At 39.6% G+C, this 25,769-nt stretch overlaps 1 protein-coding gene across 1 annotated transcript in view; it reads left to right on the top strand.

The window, feature by feature from the left end:
• PTPN4 (protein tyrosine phosphatase non-receptor type 4) overlaps window positions 1–1,984 on the top strand; it is a 246,720-nt gene extending 244,736 nt beyond the window's left edge. The window contains exon 28 of the mRNA XM_054723364.1: window positions 1,338–1,984. Within this exon, the coding sequence (XP_054579339.1) occupies window positions 1,338–1,424 (87 nt within the window). The 3' untranslated portion in view covers window positions 1,425–1,984. The remainder of the gene's footprint in view (window positions 1–1,337) is intronic.
• Window positions 1,985–25,769: the final 23,785 nt, after the last annotated feature.

Below are 25,769 nucleotides of genomic sequence, written 5' to 3'. Positions count from 1 at the left end.
AAATTTTTCTACAGTTCTTTTTGCTTTTTGGGTATATTCTACAAAAGATATACAGTCAAATTACTGTTTCAAAGTCCCTTGATATCGCTCCTTTCTATTTAGTTCTGCCATCAGCTAGATATACACATTGATTTGTTTCATGTTATTTTCAATTTTGGATTTTTTTAAATTAATGGTTTAATTATGGGGTATATTTATATGGTTCCAAAGTAAAATCTGTAAAAGAAGGAAGTGTATTCAATGAAGTCTAGTCTCTAGCCTTCTCCTGAACCTTATTTTTTTTTCTTTTATAGGAAATCATTTTTTAATGGTATACTAGTATCCTTCCCTTGCTTTTATAATACAAGAATAAATCCTGTGTTTTGTGTGCTCACAACTGTAAACCTACGTTTACCCCACCCCATATATTGAGATAGAAATTTATATCCTCCTTTCTTTTATAAAAATAACAAATTATATGCTGTTTTCTCTACCTTCCTATTTTTACTTAACATATCTTGCAATCATTCTATAGTAGTCTTTAGACTTCTTCCTCCCCCAATACATTGTATCCACTGTGAGGATGTGCCACAGATTACTCACCAGGCCCCTTCCTGATGGCGAGTGGATCGCTTTTACTTTTTTTTTTTTTTAATATATTTTTTATTGATTTTTTTACAGAGAGGAAGGGAGAGGGATAGACAGTTAAAACATCTATGGGAGAGAAACATTGATCAGCTGCCTCTTGCACACCTCCTACTGGGGATGTGCCCGCAACCAAGGTACATGCCCTTGACTGGAATAGAACCTGGGACCTTTCAGTCCGCAGGCCGACACTCTATCCACTGAGCCAAACCAGTTAGGGCCGCTTTTACTTTTTAATTATTATAAATTATATAATAGCCTCACTTATGAATATACGTTTTCAATTTCTTTTTCTAGTTTATCTTTGATAGATTCCTAAAAGTAGGATTGCTGGGTCAATAGATAAATTACTGTAATTTTGTTAGATGCTGCCAAATTGCCATCTATAGAGATTGTGGCAATGCTAGGAATATTAGCAATGCATGAGGGAGTTTTGCCAACAAAATATGTTGTCAGACTGGGGTTTTTTTTGTTTTTTTTTTCTGATCAAGCCTCGAAATTTTATTTTTTACAGCGTTCCTTATATGTGGTTTCTAGAAGGGGAGATGCCTCCAGACTGTTATTTTTTGTTAGTCTGTTCATGAAGAATGATATCCCTGTGCTGTTTTACTTTGTATTTCTTTTATAAGCAAGTCAAGTGACTTTTTTGTCATTTCTTTGTTTTATTTTCCAGTTTTTCTAATCAATTCTATTTTTCATATTTTCTTTTTCAGAGTCAATACAGATTTGTATGTGAAGCTATTTTGAAAGTTTATGAAGAAGGATTTGTTAAACCCTTAACAACATCATCAAATAAATAAGCAAGCAAAAAATCTGGAGTATGTGTTAGAAAACTGCTTTCCAGTTATATTCACTGTGCCATAATACTGCTTGCAGGAAATGGCATCTAAACAAAAAATGAAGAACTGACAAAAACTGAAAACTTCAGCACTGTTGCACTTTATGTTTTAAAAAAAAGTCACTCTCAAAACCTATAATTCATGTGTTTCAAGACTATTTCATGCTCTGTTTCAAACAAATAGTGAATAACTGAGTATGTTCAGGGTAACTTATGAAATTTTGTAGTGGTGCCATGCAGACCCCTACCGGAGGAATTGCCACAAACAAGGCTCAGAATTCTCATCATCTCTGTTACACACCTGTACTTTGAAAGCAAAAAGAAGTAAACATCAGGAGCCAGCTCTGGTGTTTGCAGTGATTCGTGTACTTACTGTATTACTTGATTACCAGATTTTATTTTTTAAATTTTAGCAATATCATTTTCAATATTAGCCAATACACTGCCTATGGATGCAGCACATCTTTCCCTACACTCCCCCTGTAGAGACCTGCTGTTCATAAGAAGAAAGGTGGAATTGCTTTTCCCAGGAAATGCTGCACATTGTCCATTTACCAGCATCTTACAGAAAATATAAATATGAATCTACAAATTTTCTTGAATTTAATAATGTAATATATTTACCATAAGGTTGGCTTATTCCAAATCATGTGATTTCATGTACTTGATATAAAGGAATGCATGTATTATGTCTTAACCCCGTAAGTGCCTTGAGACATCTTTGTATGTCTAATGAAGAGGCACTCATTTGACCCACTAGGAGGTATGTGTGTATACTGTACACTTACATCTTTATGCATTTTTAATCAGTTCACATTTGAAAATAACTTCTTGTATTGAGAGGTATGCAGTCAAAGAAAGGTAAGGAAATTGTGTTTCTATATTTTGTCACAGGAAGCAAAGGTAATTTGTGTTCTTCTGAGAGCGTTCTGCTGCTATGGAATTGTTTAAATCTGCACATTCCTTTCCTGAAAGACAAGGGTTACAGTTTAGCAGCTCAAGTTAAAAGTTGCTTTATTCTTCAAATTTATATTTGTTTTATCCCTCACTTTAGAAATGGCATCTAATATGCACATTAAAGTTAAACATATTGATACTGTAAGCTAGAGTTAGACCAATTAGTTGCTTATTTCTATTACTAACAGAATTATTACTCTTCAGCATTCATTTCAGTTCATATCACAATTTGTTCACACTAGTCTATTAGTTAGGATACTTCAAACAAGGAATGAGAAACATTTTTTGACTTGTTTCAGAGTATTATCCCCCAGTAACTGAAATGAAATCCCTCCATAACTGAAATGAGGATTTTTCTGGTCATTTTTGTATACCATTAAGTTACTCCAATTTACATGTACTTACTAGGTTATAAGCATATTAATTCATGGAGAATGTTGGCTGTCCTACCTGATGGAGGATCTGATGCCCTTTAAGGACTTGTATATTTTCCTTTTCAGGTTTTTTTATTTTAATTTTTAAGTCTACAGGGAGATAGAACTTTAAAATTGCTGTTTTAATTTAAATGGAAATTTGCTCACCTATTGAAGTGTTATAATTACACAATTATTTTATATGGATTATGGTTGAAATTGACTTTTACTGGTGTTTTCTGAATATTTCAGAATAGTATTGATAAAATTTAGGGTTGAATGGTGGATATTTTGGGATGCCATTTAGTATGAGGAGGGAAATGTACATTTTAAAATCTTCAGTATAATCTAAATGATGTTCTTTCAGATAGTCAAAATCCATAATAATGAATTTTAGGAAGTTAAGTCCTAATCATTAATAGCCAAGATACCAAATAAATTATTATTAAAATATTTTAAGTTTTCTAAAAAGAATAGTAAACATAACCAGTATGTCTAAGAGAATCTCTCTTATCTATTTCTGAATTTCATAGTCAAGTCAGTATAAGAGTAAATAAACTGTAGTTTTATTTGAACATTCCATTCTCTGACAACAGATAAATGTAATATAGGCTGCTATATGACATGATGATCAGTTGAAAAGTGAAATCATGTTCAGGACTACATAATTAAAAACTGTTTGGGCAGTTTTTTCACATGAATTAAAAAGAAAATTGGTCGGTGCAATGTGGATAGAATATGACATCCGCAGATTTAAAAACAAATATGCAGTTGTATAGAGATAAACAGGTAAGTGGCATGGTTGGCATGTTCTTTAGGGCTTAATGCTTACACTTCTGAGATTAATCATTGTTGGCAATGAGCACTGCTGCCCTTTTTAACAGTTAAGGCCAGTGTTTAAGTCCCGCGTATATCCATTGTTCATCCAGGAGGTGTTCTGTCAGTATTGTTATGTACAAAAAGATTCTTTTTTAAAGGCACATTTATTGGGGTCTTAAATTTTAAAATATGCTAATTATGCTTCCCTGTTCACTCAATAGATAAGACTTTATCCATTATACCTAAGAAATTTTAACCTGTTTATTGATCTATGTAGGGTTCTAGAATCATCCTAGCTTTGGTACACCAAATAGGTCTAGATTTCACTCATATCATGTAACACCAAGTGATAAAAATGCCAGATTTCTTGTAGCTAAACTACTGTCCCCCTCCCCCCCCCCCACCCCCCCACCCCCAGTCAATCAACCTTGACTGTTACTCTCACAAGTAGAAATAGTTATTGGTGAACCAGGGGCTTTTTTAAATGCTAAGAAATGTTTGTGAAAACCTTTCCTCTCTGATTTATGATGGTTTTACGATGTTCATTTCAAATGTATGTTGGAGCATCTGATTTGTGTCAGCACTCACTACACAGGATGAGGAATATTTTGGAATAGACTTTACATTCACAAAAAGGATTGGCAGTATTTGTTACACCAGTGCACTCATTCAAAATAGTTGCAGAGTAACAGCATCTATTTTGATTTCCTTTGTGTGGCCTCCTTTTTAACTGTATAGTTGTTTATAATTTGTTGGCAGGTCTGATCAGGTCTAATCAGGTATTGGAGCAAAAGCCTCCTGTTTCCACTGGCAGTACTATGTACAACATTAGAGCTAAAAGGAACCTGAAAGATTTTTATCTAATTTCACTCTGTTATTTTAGGCAACGTATGTGATTACCATAAATTCTCATGAATTTTAGGGTTTCAGCGCAAGAATTATATTCAGGCAGTGATTTCACTGATGTCACTTAGTTTAGAAAATAAGTAGACTTTTCGAAGTGGTCCTCATTGGGACCTGATCCCGTTTGCTAGCCATGCTTCCTTGGCAAATCATAAGCTTTTATTTAAGCTGTGTGTGCGGTGCAAAAACATTCTAAATGCAAATTAGAAGGCTAATATTTAAAAGCACTTACAACATAAAACTAAGATTTAGAATAGATGTCCACTTGCAATCAATTTATGTGCATAATGTGAACATGTAGTAGAATTTTAAAGCATTATTTGTTTTATAATCTTAAGAGGAAGAGCGAAGGAAACAATTTTTAACAGTGTTCTATTTAATATCTGTGTTTTGAATGTTTAAAATATTCTGACGGCAAGGTTGCCAAAGTAGGTTTGAATTCATAAAAATTATTTATACTACAGTAATGTGGGGTAAGTTTACATCTCTTTTATTTTGTTATGATTTATTTTGTAGTTCAGGTGAATTTTCCTTTAAAGTCCCTTAGAGTAATACATTATGGTAAATATTTGTTGGAATAAACAACTCTTAATAACATGACAAGACCAAGATAAATTATGCCACAGTTTGCTTTTATGTAATTGTCACATCCACAAAGTGACTTTATTAGCATTGCTTACTTCCCATTTGCTTCAACTATCCCACCACTGTTCTGGCAGCATTTTGTGTTTGTGTTATTTCCTCCAAGTAAAATAGCTCAGTTAATTGAAACCCACTGTATTAATTGAATCAAATATCAGAATTACTGATCCATGGTGCCTCAGTGTGATCACAACACAAGCAACCATTTTGTAAAGTTCTTTGAGTTATGTAGAAACACACTTACATAATAAAACATTTTAGGGCTAACTGCTAATAGATAATTACAGCAATTTTATAAAGAGCCCTTGAAATGAATCTCTAAATTGAATTTTGGGGGTTCAGCTTTCTTTACAATGTCTACAACTATGATCAACACAATTTTTTGTATACAGATTTCATTCTTAGTAGCAATTACAATAAGCCTTTCAATGTTATCAAAAACAAGCCCTATTTCAGTCAGAAATTAGACATTTTATTTCCATAATTTTGGTGAAAATACCAATTGTTATTTCTTGTTTCCTATCTAAATTTGCTGCTATTTATTTGTATGTTCTTCTGTGGCAGTTTCCTGTTGATTTCTAAAGTTTAATATTCATTGTTTTCATTTTAGTAATGCAAGCTAAATGGGCAGCCAGAAGTAGTATCTGCTGGGGTACAATTCATCAACACTGACTACACATGGTTCATTTCATAAATAAGTAAACTGATATTTTTTAAATTTACAAAGTGAAAGGTATTAGTAATAGTTCAAGTTAAAGGCTACAATTTTAGGAAGAAATCCTCATGTTTAACTTCCTGAAACCTTTCAAAATTTCAAATACAGGAATGAAAACATTTTAAAACCTTGTGCTCATAGAAGTTTTAGTTAAATACTGTCAAGTTTTCCTATTGTGGTATAAATGATACAGAAAATATTTTTCTATGGGCAAAAGATTGAAACTTAACTTTTACTTTATTGTTTAAAAAGGAACAATGATATTTGTCTTTCATGCTGTAAAGAAAATGAATGTATCTTTCAATGTTATGAAAATTATGAATTGATTATAGGGATACTCTTTGGTTAAAAAAAAAAAAAACGTCAGTGAGGGATTAAAAAGGAAAGGAAGAGTGTATTCCACTTCATTACAGAAAATGCAATTTTAGAAGAAAGTGTAATTTCATTATAAAGAAGAGCAGTCATTGCCCTAACCAGTTTGGCTCAGTGGATAGAGAGTCGGCCTGAGGACCAAAGGGTCCCGGATTTGACTCCCGTCCAGGGCACGTTGCAGGCTTCTCCCCCAACCCTGGCCCTGGTCGAGGGCTCCTGCAGAAGAAGGCAACCAATCGATGTGTTTCTCTCACATCGATGTGTTTCTCTCACATCGATGTTTCTCTCTGTCTCCCTCTCTCTTCCACTCTCCCTAAAAACCAATGGGAAAATGTCCTCTGGTGAAGATTAACAAAATAAGAGCAGTCATTGTTGAGGCATATTTCAAATTAATGTACATTCTTTTTCATTTTGCTTTGCTTTGGCTCTAGAATAGGAACTTTCAAGAAAATGTTTGCATACTGTTTTTAAATGTAATACAACTGAAGTCTAGATTGCTCTAGTGTGGAAGGTTCATTTCGTGTGAGGGAAAACATTCTGCTGACTTGTTGACCTTGAAGGAAAGTTCTCAGGCTTTGTCACTACTGCAGCCACAAATGCCATCACTGTGAGAGAGTGACTTGAATGAAGCCAGAAAACCAGCCTAAGATTCAGCACGGTAAATGTGTGCAGAGGCCACTGACAAAGAGTTTTGCCTTTTTATTCTCAGTATCAGACAGATAAGCCCAACTCTGACTTGTCTTATATGTTTAAGGGTTAATTAAGTCAACTGAGCAAAACACAACCAAGCCTCCCTCTTTCCTCCCCCCCCCCCCTTGTATTTTAAGCCAACATCTTTAGTATGATGGATTTATTCAACAATTTCTTTAAAGGGTAGTGTTTATTATTACTTATTAAACTTGACTCAGTGGGGCCTTGATTCTTTTGACACCTTGCTTCCACCCTCCAACTTGTAAAAAAAAAATAAAAATCATTACTTCCCCTTTTACAGTTGAGTCTTTGTGAAGTACCCTGAGCAACTGAGGTGATCTCTTCTTCATTAACTTTTGTTAACAGTTATTAAAAGATTAGTCTCAGGGCCCCTTAACCCTGGGAGTTTCCAAATTTAGCGGTATTATTTGTGATAACTTTAAAATGCCACATTGCTAAATGAAATTGTCATCATAAAGCCATCAAAGGGGCTCACCCTGCTTACAATCTTAGACCCAATAGGTACTGATTTGTGGTTTCCCCAAATCTACTGTAGTCACAGTTGAGCCCATTTTACCTTACACTTAAAAGAAGCTTTTAGTTTTTACTTTGAATTACAGTGTTCCAGTTATTTGCCTTTCTGGGCAAGAAAATTTCAACCCAATTCTGGGATTCTCTTGCCCCCATCTTTAGTGAGTTGGCAAGATTTTTCATTTTTTCTTGTATTCTGTAGAGTAGGCCAGATTTTAATGCTGACATTGATTCCTTGAATTTCAAATAGTAGCACTTTATTTCATGCTTACTACTGACTTGATTTATACATTTAAAAATATCCTAGGAGTCCTGTAAATATGAAAAAAATGTAATGGGTTAGTATGTAGAGGTCATTGGATTGGACCCAAGTTTAAGTGCTTTACAATGATCTCTCCCTCTCTCTTTTTTTAAAAATGATCTCTTGATCATTTGATATTTAAAAGGTAACTGTGTGATATTTAGCTTTTCCGCTTTTCTGTAATTTATTTAGTACAATAGAGGCTGCCCAGTTGACTATGTCGCTGGACACTGAGTTCTCACCTAGCTTCAGCCAAGTTTGGTTTATAACAGTCATTTCTGCTTTGCATTTTTGTACATTACATAAATACTTGGAAATCCATTTGTTTAGGTTTGTGTTGTACTTAGGGGTTAAGTCAATACTGCACCACAAATAAGTTGAAGGGGGCAAAAACCTGACACATCAGATATGTGTCCAGGGGCAGGATGTAAGAGTAAAAACAGTTTACATTAAGCTGTTTTCAGTTTTCTATCATTAGAATATATGTGTTTAAGAAATTAAAACTGCCCAATTCAGTGTTTCTACAGCATCATGCCGTTGCACTTACAATCCATGTTGTAATCTTTTCCAATAAGAAAAGCTAGTCTTTATTTTCTACAGTGTAGGCTTAATTTTATGACAAATAGTTTACTATATATTCATTGGTGATGTTTATAATTCTATGTAGAGGGTGTTTTAATTTGGATTTTTTTCTTGTAACAGGTGCTATATGTAAATATAAAAGGCAAAAAGTCTCTTACTTAAAAGTCTAGTTTATTTCCTAATTAAAATATAGTTTTCCATTTCTGCTGCCATTTCACATTTCACTGTACTGAACTTGTAGCAAATGGAATTATCTCTCTAATTTTTTAAACTAACTCCTCTCCCACTTTACAAAAATATATCTCCATCAATAGGGTTTGTTCCTTAATTAAGAGGCAAAGAAGCTTAGGGTTTGTTTGTTTTTAATGTGTAAGCTTGAATTTGGTCAACACTGGGTAATTTGAAATCACTGTGTTTGTCATGTAACTTACTGTATGCTCGAAAGGCCTGTGTAGTTATTTGTCTTAATATCAGTGGAATTATAACCCCTACTGTTAATTCATGTAAAAGTACCTAGAATACTAGCAGCAAACAGGATTAAGATGCATTAAAACTGTTTTAGTCCTGAGATGACTTACGTTATATAAAATGTATTTTATTGGCCATATTCATTTGATTGAGAAATAGTTGTCCAGGTACAAACGTGAAAAAAACTCTAGCTGTGACTTTTAATTATTCAATTGCTAAATAAAGATGTGCTTTAGTAATTTAAAGTGTAGGAGTATTGAAGATTATTTTATGGGAATTTTTGTTGTTGGGCTTCTCTGACAATGGTTATGTTCATTTAATGGGTGATGGGAAGGGACTAGGAGAATGCTAAGGGCTACATTTCTAGAATTACTGGCTCACATAGGGGCTGTATTGGGGGAAGGAGAGGGTGTGTAGGAAATAGAAGACATTTAGAAGAATGTCTGATGATCTAGCACCAGCCCCTCTACTCTGGTATTCCTAATGTAAGATCTTATCAATCAAAATAAAGGAACTTTATTTCTATTCCTGAGTCAGCTTGCTTCATATCTTCCCCAAGTGCAGTTAAGCATGCCATTTTTCATCTGAAAGAAAATAATTTTTAGAGAAAATATCCATTAATATTTAAATACTTGTACATCAAAAATTATATTAAAAAGACAAAAATAAACATTTATGATTATAAAAATATAAACAATATAAGGAAGATCCAAAAGGAGTTCTGAAAGCCACATTGTCCACAACTAAGGATAGTTTCCCTCAAATCAGTGGCAACCTCTGTTAAATTGCTTGTATCTTGTTATGGGGGGAAAACATGCATGCATTTGTGTGTACACACACATTTTGTTAATGTCAGAGAGGTTGTACAATATATTCTGCAGCTTGCTTTGTCATCTTGGGAATATTTCCATATCTGCATATTCAGGTCTACCTCATTATTTTTAATCACTAACTTGTACTCCATCATAGAATTAATTTCTTGATGGACACCTGGCTTGTTTCTAGTTTATACTGTATAAGCAGTGCTACAATGAGCATTCTTATACAAATACTGTTATTAATCACTCCAAGTATATGCATAGGGCACATTTCTAGCAGTGGGGTTGCTAAGTCATAGGACACCTACCTACACTTTTAAATTTTAATAAATATTATCTAATTGTTCTCAGAGAAGAGTCTACCAGTTTATGCTTCCAACCAAAGCATATGAGAATGTTTCCACGCATTCTTATTAGAACTGCTATCATATTTAATTTTTTTGCTCACCTTATAAATGAAACATTTTATTTTGATGTATTTCTTCTACAAGATTAAGCAGATTTTTATATTTACTGACCCCTTGTATTTCTTGTTTTCTAAATTTCATATTGCTATCATTTTTATATCAAGTCGTATGATATTTTATTCATTATGAGATTTTGGAAATTAAAGAAATTAGTCATGTTGCAAAATCTGTTTCTTTTGGTGTGATCTTTGACTATTCTTTTTGAGGGCTCAGGTGGTATGATATTTTTAATACTTTTGTAAGCAAATGTATCTATCTTTTTAATGACTTCTGAGTTTGGGGTATACCTGCAAAAACTTGTTCTAATTCCTATTAGCTTGCCATCTATGACTGAGGCTCTCTTAACCGCCATCAAACTAACCTACTCAGTACTGACACTTATCTTCCTGTTGTGTGCTCCCCTGGCCACTGTGGACTGCTCTCAGTCATGTTGGAGCTCTTCTAGTTCCAGCAATTAAGTTTTAAGCTTACAAAAACGAAAAACATGTGTTTATTTGCTAACCTGCTTATGCAAATGTGTTTGCCTTTATTATATTTAACTATGATTTATATAAGCCAATGAAATGTGAGTGTGAAAAGAAAGAGAGGGTAGGGTGTTTGCAAAAGCCTTATAACTGTGTCATTAAAACTTTATTCTTTAAAAATTTATTAAAAATAGTATGGGCAAGACAATTATGAGAGAATAAAAGAAAAAGGAATAGGTGAGAGACTAACAGACAAAAGTAGGTAATGCACTTGGTGTCTGTTTTTTGCAACAAAGACTAAGGGATTATAATTGGGCTCACACCTTACATAAAAAGAGTCACAAGTGAATATACATTTACTAGAGGCCCAGGGAATGAAATTCGTGCACTTGGGGGGAGGGGGGTTCCCTCAGCCTGGCCTGTGCCCTCACAGTCCAGGAGCACTTTGGGGGTGTCCTTCTGGGGGGAGCGGGCCTAAGCCGCCAGTCGGACATCCTTAGCACTGCTCATCAACCGTGAGCCCAGCTTCTGGCACACTAACCACCAGGGGGCAGCTCCTGTGTTGAGCATCTGCCCCCTGGTGGTCAGTGCACATTATAGTGGCCAGTCGTTCTGCCATTTGGTTGATTTGCATATTAGCCTTTTATTATATAGGATATGTCTTTAGCTAAAATGAAATACATGTGTTTTCTAAATTCTCCTTTAAATGTTGTTTTTTTATTCAACCAACCATTACTTCTTATCACATTAGATATGTGGGTTTCTACCATAATCTATACATATAAAAGTCCAGCAACCGGAATGGTGGAATGAACAGAATGACCAGTGGCTATGACACACAATGCAGAGAGAGAACCGGGATAACCAAGGATAGAAAGTGGAGACCACATAGGGACTGATTATTCCTCAGCTGTTCAGAAATTTTCTTAGACTCTGCAGTCCTTTCAGTTTGATTTTATTGGAGACACTCTGATGATGAGATTAACATTGGTATGGTGTTTTTTAATTGGGAGGGATATCTCCACTGCAGAGGTCTCCTGTGAGGAACAAGGAGTCCCAGCCCCATACCAGACCCCCAGTCCAGGATTCCACTACTGGGAAGAAAAGTCCCCATAACTTTAGGCTTTAAGACAGTGGGGACTGTGGCTGAATGACATGGAGGCTGCTGGAGACCCAGGCAGTTCCTCTTAAAGGGCTGGCACATGAACTTACACGGTCTCACTTCCACTGAGCTCCAGCTCTGGGCAGCAGCATCAGGGGAACCAAAGAAATACAGGGAGGAATGGGATTGTCTAGCATGGGGAGAGTAACTCGGGGACGGCTTTCTCCCAGATGGGGTTGCTCACAGGGTTCCTTGTTCCTGTGCTAGGACTTTCTCTATTGCATAGCTGACTGGCAGCCATATCTCAATTTCCATCAGTCTGGCTCACACTGTTCACTCCACCCTAGTGATAAACCCCGCCCCATCCAATTTGCAGTCCCACCAAAGATGTTTGCAGAAACTTTTCCATATGAATGGCCTGTCCTGGCTTAGTCTTCAGATTTTCCTAAAGTCTCTCAAACAAGCAGCAGCTGGCATCATCATGCCCCATACCTATTAACAAGAGGTCCAAGACTTGGCACTACCACCAGCTTGCCTTACTTCAAAACTGGGCCTCGTCTGGGCACTTCCAAGCCCAATACAAGTAGCGGCCATCTGCATATAGGTCTGTAGCTCCTGCTGGGTGACCCCAGACAGTGGCTGACTCTGCACCTCCCAGGAGCCCTAGAGTCAGTTCACCTGGTGGACAGCTTCAGACGATAGCAGATTACAACTCTACATATCCACAAGTGACACACTCAAAGGGTAGACTCAGTACTAAGGCCCCACTGAAGCAAGTCCTGCTTCATAGGGGTGTCTCCTGAAAAGCAACTCTTACATTGTAGTTGCAGTTGGTCCTCACAGCCAATTGACCTGGACAACAACTCCTCCCAGTGACATCAACAACAATCAAGGCTCAACTATAAAAAGACTGTGCACACAGACCACACAGGGGCATATCTAAGGTGCCCAGCTCAGGTGACTGGAGAGACTGAGCCACTGGGCCCTACAGGACACCTACTATTCAAGGCCACTCTACCAATTCCAGAGGACATAGCAGCTCTACCTAATACACAGAAACAAATACAGGGAAGCTGCCAAAATGCGGGGACCAAGAAACATGTCAGAAATGAAAGAACAGAAGAACTCTCCAAATGAAGTAGAAGCAAGCAAACTACTGGATACAGAGTTCAAAACAATGGTTATAATGTTGCTCAAGGATCTTAATGAGAGTTTCAAGGAACTCATTGAGAACTTCAAGGGACTTAATGAGACTTTCAAGGATCTTAGTGAGAATGTCAAAGACATAAAAAAAGATCAGTCAGAAATTAAGCATATACTGACTGAAATAAATAATAATTTACAGGGATTCAACAGTAGAATAGAAGATTCCAATAATCAAATCAATGATTTGGAATATGAGGAAGCAAAAAAACACCCAATCAGAAGAGCAAATAAAAGAAAGAATGAAAAAATATGAAGATAGTGTAAGAAGCCTCTGGGACAACTTTAAGCCTACCAACATTTGCATTAAGGGGGTGCCAGAAGGAGAAGAAAGAGAGCAAGATATTGAAAACCTATTTGAAGAAATAATGACAGAAACCTTCCCCCACCTGGTGAAAGAAATAGACTTACAAGTCCAGGAAGCACAGAGAGTCCCAAACCAAAGAAACCCAAAGAGGCCCACACCAAGACACATAATTAAAATGCCAAGGTTAATGACAAAGAGAGAATCTTAAAAGCAGCAAGAGAAAGGCAGTTAGTTACCAACAAGGAAGCACCCATATGACTGTGAGCTATTTTCTCAAAAGAAATTTTGCAGGCCAGAAGGGATTGGCAAGAAATATCCAATGTGATGAATAGCAATGACCTACAGTCAGGAATACTCTACCCAGCAAGTCTAGCATTTAGAATTGAAAGTCAGATAAAGAGCCTCACAGACAAGAAAAGGCTAGAGGAGTTCATCACCACCAAAGCAGTATTACATTAAATGTTGAAGGGTATTCTTTAAGAAGAGGAAGAAGATGAAAACAAAGGGGCAGGAGGAGGAGGGAGAGGAGGAGGAGGAAAAGGAGGAGGAGGAGGAGGAGGAGAAGGAGGAGGAGGAGAAACAATAAAATGGAAATAAATACATATCTATCAACAATTGAATCTAAAAAAATAAATAAACAAGAAATCTAATGAAGAAAATAAACTGATGAGTAACAGAACCAGAGGCATGACGAACAGACTGACGAATCTCAGAAGGAAGAGGTGGGGGGTGGGAAGATATTATCTAAAGATCTTATATGCTTATATGCATAACTTTTATAGAAAAACATCATCCAAGAAAGTTTCCTTTTTCACCTTCCAGTCCATTTCTTTCCTTTCTTTATTGGTTTCCTAGGGCTACCATAACAAAGTACCACAAACTGGGCGGCTTAAAACAACAAAAATTTGTTGTCTCACAATGATGGAGTCCAGCAGTCCAACATCAGGTGGAGGCAAAGCCATGCTCTCTCTGAGGGTGCCAGGAAAGGATCTACTCACATGTCTCTCCTAGCTTCTGGTAGCCTCAGACCTTCCTTGGCTTTTAAATGTCATTCCAATTCCCCATCTTCACAGGACACTCCCTGTGTTTTGCAGCTTTACATGCCCATGCTGCTATAACACCAGCCATATTGGATCAGGGCCCACGCTACTCCAGTATCACCTCATCTTAACTGATTACATCTGCAATGGACCTATTTCCAAATAAGGTCACATTCTCAGGTACTAGGTTTTGGACTTCAATGTGTCTTTTGTGGGGGTAGACACAATACAATCCCTAACATTACCAAAGACAATCAGTATTTCTTGTTCCAAAGATTACATTAGCCTGTCCTAGAATTTTGTGTAAATGAAATGAATATACATGTATGTGTGTATATGCATACACACATTAAGACTTGTTTATAGTCAGAAAGTCTGAGATTCATCCGTGTGTCTTGTTTCTTTTAATTGGTAGTAGTAGTCCATTTATTGATACAACAATTTCTTTATCAGTCTCCTTTTAATGGGTAGCTGGGTTTTGAGACATTCTCAGGTTTGGGGGTATTATCAATAAAAATGCTATGAACATTGCTGTACAAATTTGCTCATGGGCACATGCTTTCATTTTTTATTTTTAAATTTCTTTATTGATTAAGGTGTCACATATTTGTCCTCATCCCCCCATTCCCGTCCCCCACCCCTCCCCACGGATGCCCCCACCCCCCTGTTGTCCTTAACTATAGGTTAGGCTCGTATGCATGCACACAAGTCCTTTGGTTGATCTCTCCCCTTTACCCCCACCCTCCCCTATCCTCCCTCTGAGGCCCGACAGTCCGATCGATGCCTCCTTGTTTCTGGGTCTGTTCTTGTTCATCAGTCCATGTTGTTCATCATTTCCCCTAGATGAGTGAGATCATGTGTTACTAGAAATATACTTATAAGAACCGAATGTGAGATGAGCAATAATAGTTATGCTGACAGGCAAATGAATCAGTCTGTAGTAAGTTTCTTTCTGGACCAACAGTTCTTTTGAGACCCAATTTCAATGTCCACCAGTTCCTTATGTGTACATGTCGGCACTGACTTTTCAGCTCTGGATGGTGGACAAATGGTGGTAATGCAGGTCCGACTCCCTCTGGTTTGGTCTCGCCTGGACACAGGGGCGCGACCCCACCCGGACTCAGGGGCGCGCAGCCTCACCTGGACCTGGGACCCAGCATCACCCAGGCCCCAGGGCGCATGGCCTCACCCGGACCCAGGACCCAGCCTCACCCGGATCCAGGGGGGCACGGCCTCACCCAGACCCGGGATCCAGCTTCACCCGGACCTGGGACCCAGCCTCACCCAGATCCAGGGCACACGGCCTCACCTGGACCCGGGACCCAGCCTCACCCGGACCCAGGGGTGCGTGGCCTCACCCGGACCCAGGGGTGCATGGCCTCTCCCGGACCCAGGGGCGCGGCCTCACCCGGACCCGGGACCCAGCCTCGCCCGGATCCAGGGGCGCACAGCCTCAGCCGGACCCGGGATCCAGCTATACCCAGACCCAGGGGCGCGTGGCCTCGCCCGGACCCGGGAGCACGTGGCCTCGCCTGGATCAGGGGGCGCTTGGCCTCACCCGGACCCGGGACCCAGCCTCACCCGGATCCAGGGGCGCACGGCCTCACCCGGACCCGGGATCCAGCTTCACCCAGACCCAGGGGCGCGTGGCCTCTCCCGGACCCCGGGGCGCATGGCCTCACCCGGACCCAGGGGCGCGGCCTCAACCGGACCCAGGACCCAGCCTCACCCGGATCCAGGGGCGCACGGCCTCACCCGGACCCGGGATCCAGCTTCACCCGGACCTGGGACCCAGCCTCACCCGGATCCAGGGGCACACGGCCTCACCCAGATCCGGGATCCAGCTTCACCCAGACCCAGGGGCGCGTGGCCTCGCCCGGACCCAGGGGCGCGCAGCCTCGCCCGGACCCGGGGGCGCGTGGCCTCACCCGGACCCGGGACCCAGCCTCACCCGGATCCAGGGGCGCACAGCCTCACCCGGACCCGGGATCCAGCTTCACCCAGACCCAGGGGCGCGCGGCCTCACCCGGACCCGGGACCCAGCCTCACCCGGATCCAGGGGCGCATGGCCTCACCCGGACCCGGCATGCTTTCATTTCTATTGAGTAAATATCAAGGAGTGGAATTTCTGGGGCCATTAGGTATATTTATATTATGATCGATACTGTAAAATTGGCTTCCAAAAATATGTACCACTTTACAATTCCATCAATAATGTAAGTGTGTCTTCTTCCCTGCTGGATATTAGGACTTAAATTTTCTCATGTAATAAGGTGTGTATATGAAATATAATTAGCAAGATTGAATATATTTTTACATGTTTATTGTACATGAATATTTCTTTTTTGGTGAATTCCTCATTCAATGTTTTTTGTTATTGTAATTTAATCTACTTTTTTTAAAAAATATATTTTATTGATTTTTTTACAGAGAGGAAGGGAGAGAGATAGAGAGTTAGAAACATTGATGAGCTGCCTCCTGCACACCCCCCACTGGGGATGTGCCCGCAACCAAGGTACATGCCCTTGACCGGAATCGAACCTGGGACCCTTCAGTACGCAGGCTGACGCTCTATCCACTGAGCCAAATCGGTTTCGGCATAATTTAATCTACTTTTAAAAAATTGTTTGGACTTCTGCTTCTGACTATGAAGGAGTAAAAGAGATCAGAATTATCTTCCTGGTGTAAATAACTAGAAAGTTTGACAGAATGTAGGAAACAACTTTTACAATATTAGACCAAAGTAGAACAAGACTGTAATCCTGCAAAGAGCGAGAAATAAGTGAGGGGAGTCTTACCATAAGCCAAGTTTTTCTAGGTGGAGGCAATTTATAAACTGGTACAGAAATATGGAACCCAAAAAGGACAGGTAATCTTGCTACTTGGGGAGACATATCAGAGCTTTAGGAAGTTGGGGCCATTTGACACTATAAAGCAAAGTCCCAGAGGAGGAAATTACCTCGAGAGGGATTTCAAGAAATTTACATAAAAGTCACAGAATATGGTGAAATTCCATGAGGCCAAACAAGAAAAACATTTAAGGAAAGACAATTACCGAGTTTTAACATGAATATCCCCACAGATGGCCACAATGATGGGAATAATTCAAGTTATTTTTAGGCAAGTAGAGAAGTCTCTTTGAAAATACAGGGCATTCAATAAAGGTCAAACTTTAGAAGTAAGACTAAAGAAACTGTAGAATGAAGGCTATTTTACCCTCATCTAAAAGATCTTTAAACCCACTCTTAAAATGATCAAATTAATTCACTAGTTACTTAACTGCCTGACAGATAAAAAATGCACTTAAAAATATCATTCAACAAAATTGAATTAGTCATGCCCATTTTCCAAACAAGAATTACCATAAGTAGAATGAAGCAAGTAAATATGACCCATAGGAGAAAAATAATTTACAAGGAACAGATTCAGAAATGGTAAAAAGGCCTGCAGTGCAGACTTTCTTGGAAGGCCCTCAAGGAGGTCCTGGCCAAATCATGGAGAAACTGAGTAGTGTGGCTCCAGGGTGGAGCCATTGATTCCTTGCATACCAACCAGTGCCACTATCCTGTGCAGACTACCTCCTTCACACAGCCACATCTTGGTCTGTTTGGTCCTAATGAACTCTGTTGGCCACATCTGATGAGTCCCCTGAGACCCAATCTTACCACAAAGATCTGAGTGCACCTAGCAGTGGTGGTTGGCCTTCATGTACCCTGGAAATTTTGCTGAGTGGCCTTAGACTCAGCACTGGTGCCAAGTTTGAATCCATATCAATCTGGTGAACATCACTCAACACTATCTGGTGATTCACTGAGAATCTACTTCATGCAACTTGCTACCTCCCAGAGGCAGCCATAAACTGTGGGTTGCTTTGTAGCTCCAAACAAGTGGCCCAGGACCAGTCACAGGCAGTGCCTGACATTGATCTGCACAAGTCCCTCCCAAGAGGCCCCATAACCAATACGCACAGCGGTGGGCTTCACACCACATTACAGCATGACCCAATTAGCTCCACAGGCGGCACACACAGAGGGAGATCTTGGCAGACACCAGACTCTGCTGTGGTTAATTCCGCTTTGTTGGGTCAGCCCCCTGCACAGCAGCTCATACACTGTGGTCAGGGCAAATCCTCATATTAACCAGCCTGAGAGTCACCTCCACCCACAGATGGGTCAGCAATCAAAACAACTGCGACAGGAGGACTCACATAGCCCACATAAAGGGAATTTTTCTTTGATCAGGGAGACTGCAAGACACTTACTACATGAAGCCAGCTTACCAAGACTGGGAGACACAGCAGATCCACGTAATACACAGAAACAAGTAGAGAGAGGCAGCCAAATGGGGAAATAAAGAAATAATACCCCAAATGAAAGAATATGAGAAGTCCCTAGAAAAAGAACTAAATGAAATGGAGGCAAGCAATCTACCAGACAGAGAATTCAAAACAATGGTTATAGCCCAGCTGGTGTGACTCAGTGGTTTAGGGTTGACTCATGAACCAGGAGGTCACAGTTCGATTCCCAGTCAGGGCACATGCTCAGGTTGCAAGCTTGATCCTCAGTAGGGAGTATGCAGGAGGCAGCCAATTGATGTTTATCTCCCTCTCCCATCCTACTTCTCTAAAATCAATAAAAACATTTAAAAAGAACAAACAAACAATGGTTATAATGATGTTCAAAGAACTTAAAGGAAGAGAGGATGAAGTCAGTGAGAACATAAACAAAGAAGAAGCAAACACAAAAAGGTACATAGAAGCTTTAAAAAAATAACCAGTCAGAAATGAATACACCAAACAACTCCGAGACCATGTGGATTCTAGCAAGAGAGGAATCGACAGGACTACTCCAGCCATGAAGACAGAAGAGAAGCAGTCCAGAGATGGAAGATGCTGATGTGGCCTTCCCATACTAGCAGTTAGCAGCTGTGCATCACTGCAGATTGCCCAGGACCAAACCAGACAGAGTCGGACCTGCATTACCACCAGTTGTCCACCATCCAGAACTGAAATGTCAGTGCTGACATGTACACATAAGGAACTGTTGGACATTGAAATTGGGTCTCAAAAGAACTGTTGGCCCAGAAAGAAACTCACTACAGACTGATTCATTTGCCTGTCACTATAACCATTATTGCTTGTCTCATTTTCGGTTCTTATAAGTGTATTTCTAATAGCACATGATCTCACTCATCTAGGGGAAATAATGAACAACATAGACTGATGAACAAAAACAGACCCAGAAACAAGGAGGCATGGATCAGACTGTCGGGCCTCGGGGGGAGGGTAGGGAAGGGTGGGGGTAAAGGGGGAGATCAACCAAAGGACTTGTGTGCCCAACCAGCGATTAAGGACAACAGGGGGGCCGAAACCGGTTTGGCTCAGTGGATAGAGCGTCGACCTGCGGACTGAAAGGTCCCGGGTTCGATTCCGGTCAAGGGCATGTACCTTGGTTGCGGGCACATCCCCAGTAGGGGGTGTGCAGGAGGCAGCTGATTGATGTTTCTAACTCTCTATCCCTCTCTCTTCCTATCTGTAAAAAGTCAATAAAATATATTTAAAAAAAAAAAAAAAAAAGGACAACACGGGGGTGGGGGCATGTGTGGGGAGGGGGGTGGGATGGAACTGGGGGGACGAGGACAAATATGTGATGCCTTAATCAGTAAAGAAATTAAAAAAAAAAAAAGAAATGAATACACCAGAAGGAATCAACAGCTATGAAGCAGAGGATGAAATTAGCTATTTAGAAAAAAAAGTAGCAGAAATCGCACAATCAGAGCAGGAAAAAAAAAAAAAAATATATATATATATATATATATATATATATATATATATATATATATATATATATATATTCGAGGCCTGGTGCATGAATTTGTGCACCAGTGGTATCCCTCAGCCTGGCCTGTGGAATCGGGCCAAAACTGGCTCTCCAACATCCCATGAGGGTTCCCGGATTGCAAGATGGCTCAGGCCAGGTCACAGGACCCACCGGTGCACAATCAGGGCAGGGAGGGACACGGGAGGTTGGCCAGCTGGGGAGGGACCGTGGGAGGGCTCCAGGGCATGTCTGGCCCATCTTGCTCAGTCTCTATTGGCTGGACCCGAGCAGCAAGCTAACCTACCAGTTGGAGTGTCTGCCTTGGTCATCAGTGTACATCATAGCAGCAGTTGAGCGGCCTTAGCATATCATTAGCATATTACACTTTGATTGGTTGAATGAATGACCAGACAACTGGACACTTAGCATATTAGGCTTTTATTTTATAGGACATATGTATATGTATATGTATATGTATATGTATATGTATATGTATATGTATATGTATATATATTAAGGTGACCAGATTTTAACATTGGTAAAGCAGGACACCATTGATGGGAGTGGGAGGAGTTCTTTTTTTTAAAATATATTTTATTGATTTTTTACAGAGAGGAAGAGAGAGGGATAGAGAGTTAGAAACATCGATGAGAGAGAAACATCGATCAGCTGCCTCTTGCACACCCCCTAGTGGGGATGTGCCCGCAACCAAGGTACATGCCCTTGACTGGAATCGAACCTGGGACCCTTGAGTCCGCAGGCTGAAGCTCTATCCACTGAGCCAAACTGGTTTCGGCCCGGGGGGTGGGGGGGGGTTCTTGATTAAAAATTTGGTCTATATTGTAATCGCTTTTGGTTTTTTTAATATAAGGAAATTCACTTCTTAGATCATCGTTGAATTTGCATCCTCTTTTCTTACTCACTATGTTAAAAATCTAAAAAAATAATTTAAAATTATATTATAAATTATTATATACATATTGCTTAAAAACACAGTAAGTAGGTACATAATTACATGAACATATTTTATTGTTAGTTTATAAATTAAATTAATTTGATTGTTATAAAGTAACTATATTTTAAAAATTATTTTAATCCTATATTTCTTTCTAAATAATAACAATACTAACTTGTATTATTTTTCCTCTGAATTTGTCATAACGTGAGTCGTAAGTGTCACTTTCAAGGCCGGCGCTAGACTTTTTGCCGCCACTATAAAATATAAATAATACTGTCTGCTAAATTCAAGAAAATTTATGTATTTATGAAATAAATAAATAAATTACTTACCTAAATTATCTGAATAGCTGATTTGTAATGACATCACTTGTTTAACTAGCTCACTAGCACGCAGTACGATGTGTATGTCTGAGAGACAGTTACTAAATGTTTTCGTTGTTGCCAATCCCAAAAAATGCCATTGTTCATTAAGTCCAAACAATGGTGGTCGAATTCTAACAACTGATCAACAATGCGAACTTTGATAAGCAGTTCTCAATAATCAGTTCTCAACAATTATTTGTTATTATTAAAGTTTAACATTATAAAATTAACAAAAATAATATAAAACTCATATCCTGGCTAAATAGCCACATGGCCGCCAAAAACCGTATATTCCCTTCCCGTTCTCCTGCCGTTCCCTAGCTTGCCGTGCATTCTTTCCAAAAATCAGGACTTTTTTAAAATGCCGCGGGACGCGGGACAAATTGTTAAAAATCGGGACTGTCCCGCCAAAAGCGGGACGTCTGGTCACCTTAGCATATATATGTATATATATTGATTTCAGAGAGAAAGAGAGAGGGGGAAAGAGATAAAAACATCAATGATCAGAGAGAATCATTGATAGCTGCCTCCTGTATGATCCCCATACTGGGGATCGAGCCCACAGCCCAGGCATGTACCCTGACTGGGAATTGAACTGAGAACTTCTGGTTCATAGGTCAATGCTCAACCACTGAGCCACAAGCAGGCAAAAATGAGGATAGTTTAAGGGACCTCTGAGACAATATAGAACATAACAACATCCTCATACTAGGGGTACCAGAAGGAGAAGAGACAGAGCATGGGATTCAGAACCTATTCGAAGGAATAATGACTGAAAACGTCCCTAACCTGGTGAAAGAAAAAAAACACAAATCCAGGAGCCACAACAAGATGAATCTAAAGAGGACCACACCAAGACACATCACAATTAAAATGCCAAAGTTTTAAAGACAAAGAGAATCTTAAAAGCAGCAAGAGAAAGGCAATCAGTTACCTACGGGAGAGCTCCCATACAACTGTCAGCTGATTTCTCAACAGAAACATTTCAAGCCAGAAGGGATTGGCCTGAAGTATTCAAAGGGATGAAAAGCAAGGACCTACAACCAAGATTACTTTACGCAACAAGGCTATCACATGACCTCACTTACATGTGGAATCTAAAAAACAAAATAAACTGACAAACAAAATAGGACCAGAGGCATGGATAAATGGAGCACACTGATAGATCTTAGAAGGGAGGATGGAGGGGAGGATGGGAAGAGATCAACCAAATAATATATATGCATACATGTATAAACTATAGACACAGACAATAAAGTGTTGAAGGCCGGGGTGGGGGGAGGGAGTGGAGCAGGGTGGAGTGAGGCAAAGTGAGGGAGGGGAAGAATGGGGGACTTCTGTAATAGAGTCAACAATAAAAAAAAAAATTGAAGGAAAAATTGAGAGCTTCCCAGACAAGAAAAAGCTAAAGGAGTTCATTACTACTGAACTAGTATACAAGTATACATGAAATGTTAAAGGGACTTTTTAAGAAGAAGAAGAAGAAAAGAGATTCATAGATATGAAGAAAAATGGCAATAAATAAATACTTATCAGTAATCACTTGAAATGTAAATGGCTTAACTGCTACAATCAAAAGGCATAGGATAGCTGAATGGATAAGAAAACAAAACCCATATATATATACACTGAGTGGCCAGATTATAATGATCTCTGAACGCATAATAATCTGGCCACTCAGTGTATATCCTATATAATAAAAGGCTAATATGCAAATTGTCCCCTGACCAGGAGTTTCACCAGCAGGCAGGCCGGCCAACCACCCATGTCCCCTCCCCCTGGCCAGGCTGGCTGGACCCATGCACGAATTTATGCACTGGGCCATATATATATACACACACACATACATATATATATATACTAGGGGCCCGGTGCATGAAATTCGTGCACTGGGGGAGGGGGGTCCCTCAGCCAAGCCTGCCCCCTCTCACAGACTTGGAGTCCTCAGGGGATGTCACCTCTGTAGGAGGTGACCAGGCTGATCAGGGGAAGGCACCAGACCCATCACCCCGTTGCTGCAGCCACTGCCAGCCACCGCAGCCACCAAGGTGTTTTCATCAACACAGACTCCAGTCCCTTCACCATGAAAAATGACAATTTTCTTTAGGCATTTTCAAGATGTGTCTTTCATAGGATATGACCTTTCTTCTTTCTTTTTTTTTTATCCTCACCTGAGGATATGTTTCCATTGATTTTTAGAGAGTGTGGGAGAGGGAAAGACAGAGAAAAACTTCAATGTGAGAGGGACACTTTGATTGGTTGCCTCCTGCATGAGCCCTGACCTGGGCCCCGGCCAGGGAGGAGCCTACAACCTAGGTACATGCCCTTGATCAGAACAGAACCCGGACCCTGCAGTCAGCAGGCCAAGGCATTATCCACTGAGCCAAATGGGCTAGGGCAGGATATGACATTTCTTAGCCCTCCAGCAGCGGAACTTCGTTTTTTTCTCCAGAAGTGTTGTGGAAAAACCCTAGATCACCTTTTTGGATTCTTATTACCCAAGTTACCAAGAACATTACCAGTGGCATACAGGGAGCTTAGCCAATGAGTGGTCAGAAAAGGTGTTTCCTCTGCAGCTCACATGCAGAGGCAGGACTGCTGGCAAGCCGAGGCTGGCACCCCCCGGCCCCCGCTCAAGCCTCTGCCCTGGCTAGAGCAGGCCCCCCCGGCTCTGCTCAGGCCCTGCTCAAGCCTCCGCCATGGCTTGGGCAGGGCCCCCCGCTCTGATCAAGCCTGTGCCACAGCTTGGGCAGGGCTCCCCCGGCTCCAGTCAGGCCCTGCTCAAGCCTCTGCCACCCTGCCCCTGGCCAACCTGAACCAAGGCTGGTAGGCTAGGAGTGGCCGGGGCATTCTGTGACCTTGGCAGCTCAGGGCCTATGTGCGTGGGCCTACAGGCTCAGAGCAGCCTGGGTCCTGAGAATGTTCCCAGGACCCAGGTCCCTGTATGCCTGCATATGCAAATTAACCCACCATCTTTGGGGTTAATTTGCATACTCACTCCTGATTGGATGGTGGGCATAGCGGAGGTACGGTCAATTTGCATCTTTCTCTTTTATTAGTATAGATATATATTCACTGAGTGGCCAGATTATTATGCGTTCAGAGATCATAATAATCTGTCCACTCAGTGTATACTGTCTACAAGAGGCCCACCTCAGAATGAAAGAAACACACAGGTTAAAAGTAAAGGGATGGAAAAATATATTTTATGCAAATGGAAATTTTTAAAAAGCTGGAGTAGCAATACTTATATCAGACAAAATAAACTTTAAAACAAAGGTTATAATAAGAGATAATGATAAAGGGATCAATCCAACAAGAGTATATAACCCTTATAAACATTTATTCACTCAACATAGAGCACCTAAATATATTTTTAAAAATCTTGATGGACATAAAGGGCGAGTTTGACAGTAATACAATCATAGTAGAAGATGTTAACAGCCGATTGACATCAATGGATAGATCTTCCAAAGAGAAAATCAACAAGGAAACGGCAGCCTTAAATGACACACTTGAGCAAAAGGATTTAATTTATATTTTCAGAGCATTTCATGCCAAAGCAGCAGAATATACATTATCTTCAAGTGCACAAGGAACCATTTCTAGAATATACCACATGTTAGGACACAAAACAAGTCTCAATAAATTTAAGAAGATTGAAATCATATACAGCATTTTCTCCGACCACAATGGTATGAAACTAGAACTCAATTATAAGAAAAATAAACACAAGGAGGCTAAACAATGAACACACTGATAGTTGCCAGGTGAGCAATGAATGAGTTAACAATGAGATTGAAGAAGAAATCAAAAGATACCTTGAGACAAATATAAATGAAAACAAAACAACCCCAAATCTATGGGACACAAAGGCAGCAGTCCTAAGAGGAAAATTCAAAGCATTACAGGCTCACCTCAAGAAGCAAGAAAATTGTTAAAAAAAAAAAAATCCACAACAGTCTAACCTTGCACCTAAAAGACTTGAAAAAGAACAAAAAGCCTAAAAGTGAGTACAAGTGTCAATAATAAAGATCGGAACTGAAATAAACAAAATGGAGTCTTAAAAAATACAAAGATTGATGAAACCAAGAGCTGGTTTTTTGAAAAGGTTTTTAAAATTGATAAACCTTTAATCAGACTCATCAAGAAAAAAGAGAGGACCCAAATAAATAAAATCAGAAATGAAAGAGGAGAAGTAACAACTGACACCAGAAATACAAAGGATTATAAGAAAATATTACAAACAAATATATGAGCACAAATTGGACAATTTGAAAGAAATGAATAAATTCTTAGAAAAATACAATCTCCACAAACTGAATCAAGAAGAAACAAAAAAATCTGAATAGACTGATTACAACTAATGAA

Source organism: Eptesicus fuscus, chromosome 11 (genome assembly GCF_027574615.1).
Source record: "Eptesicus fuscus isolate TK198812 chromosome 11, DD_ASM_mEF_20220401, whole genome shotgun sequence".
Taxonomy (NCBI): domain Eukaryota; kingdom Metazoa; phylum Chordata; class Mammalia; order Chiroptera; family Vespertilionidae; genus Eptesicus; species Eptesicus fuscus.
Note: the sequence above shows the minus strand (reverse complement) of the source record. Positions and strands in the feature narration are given on the sequence as shown.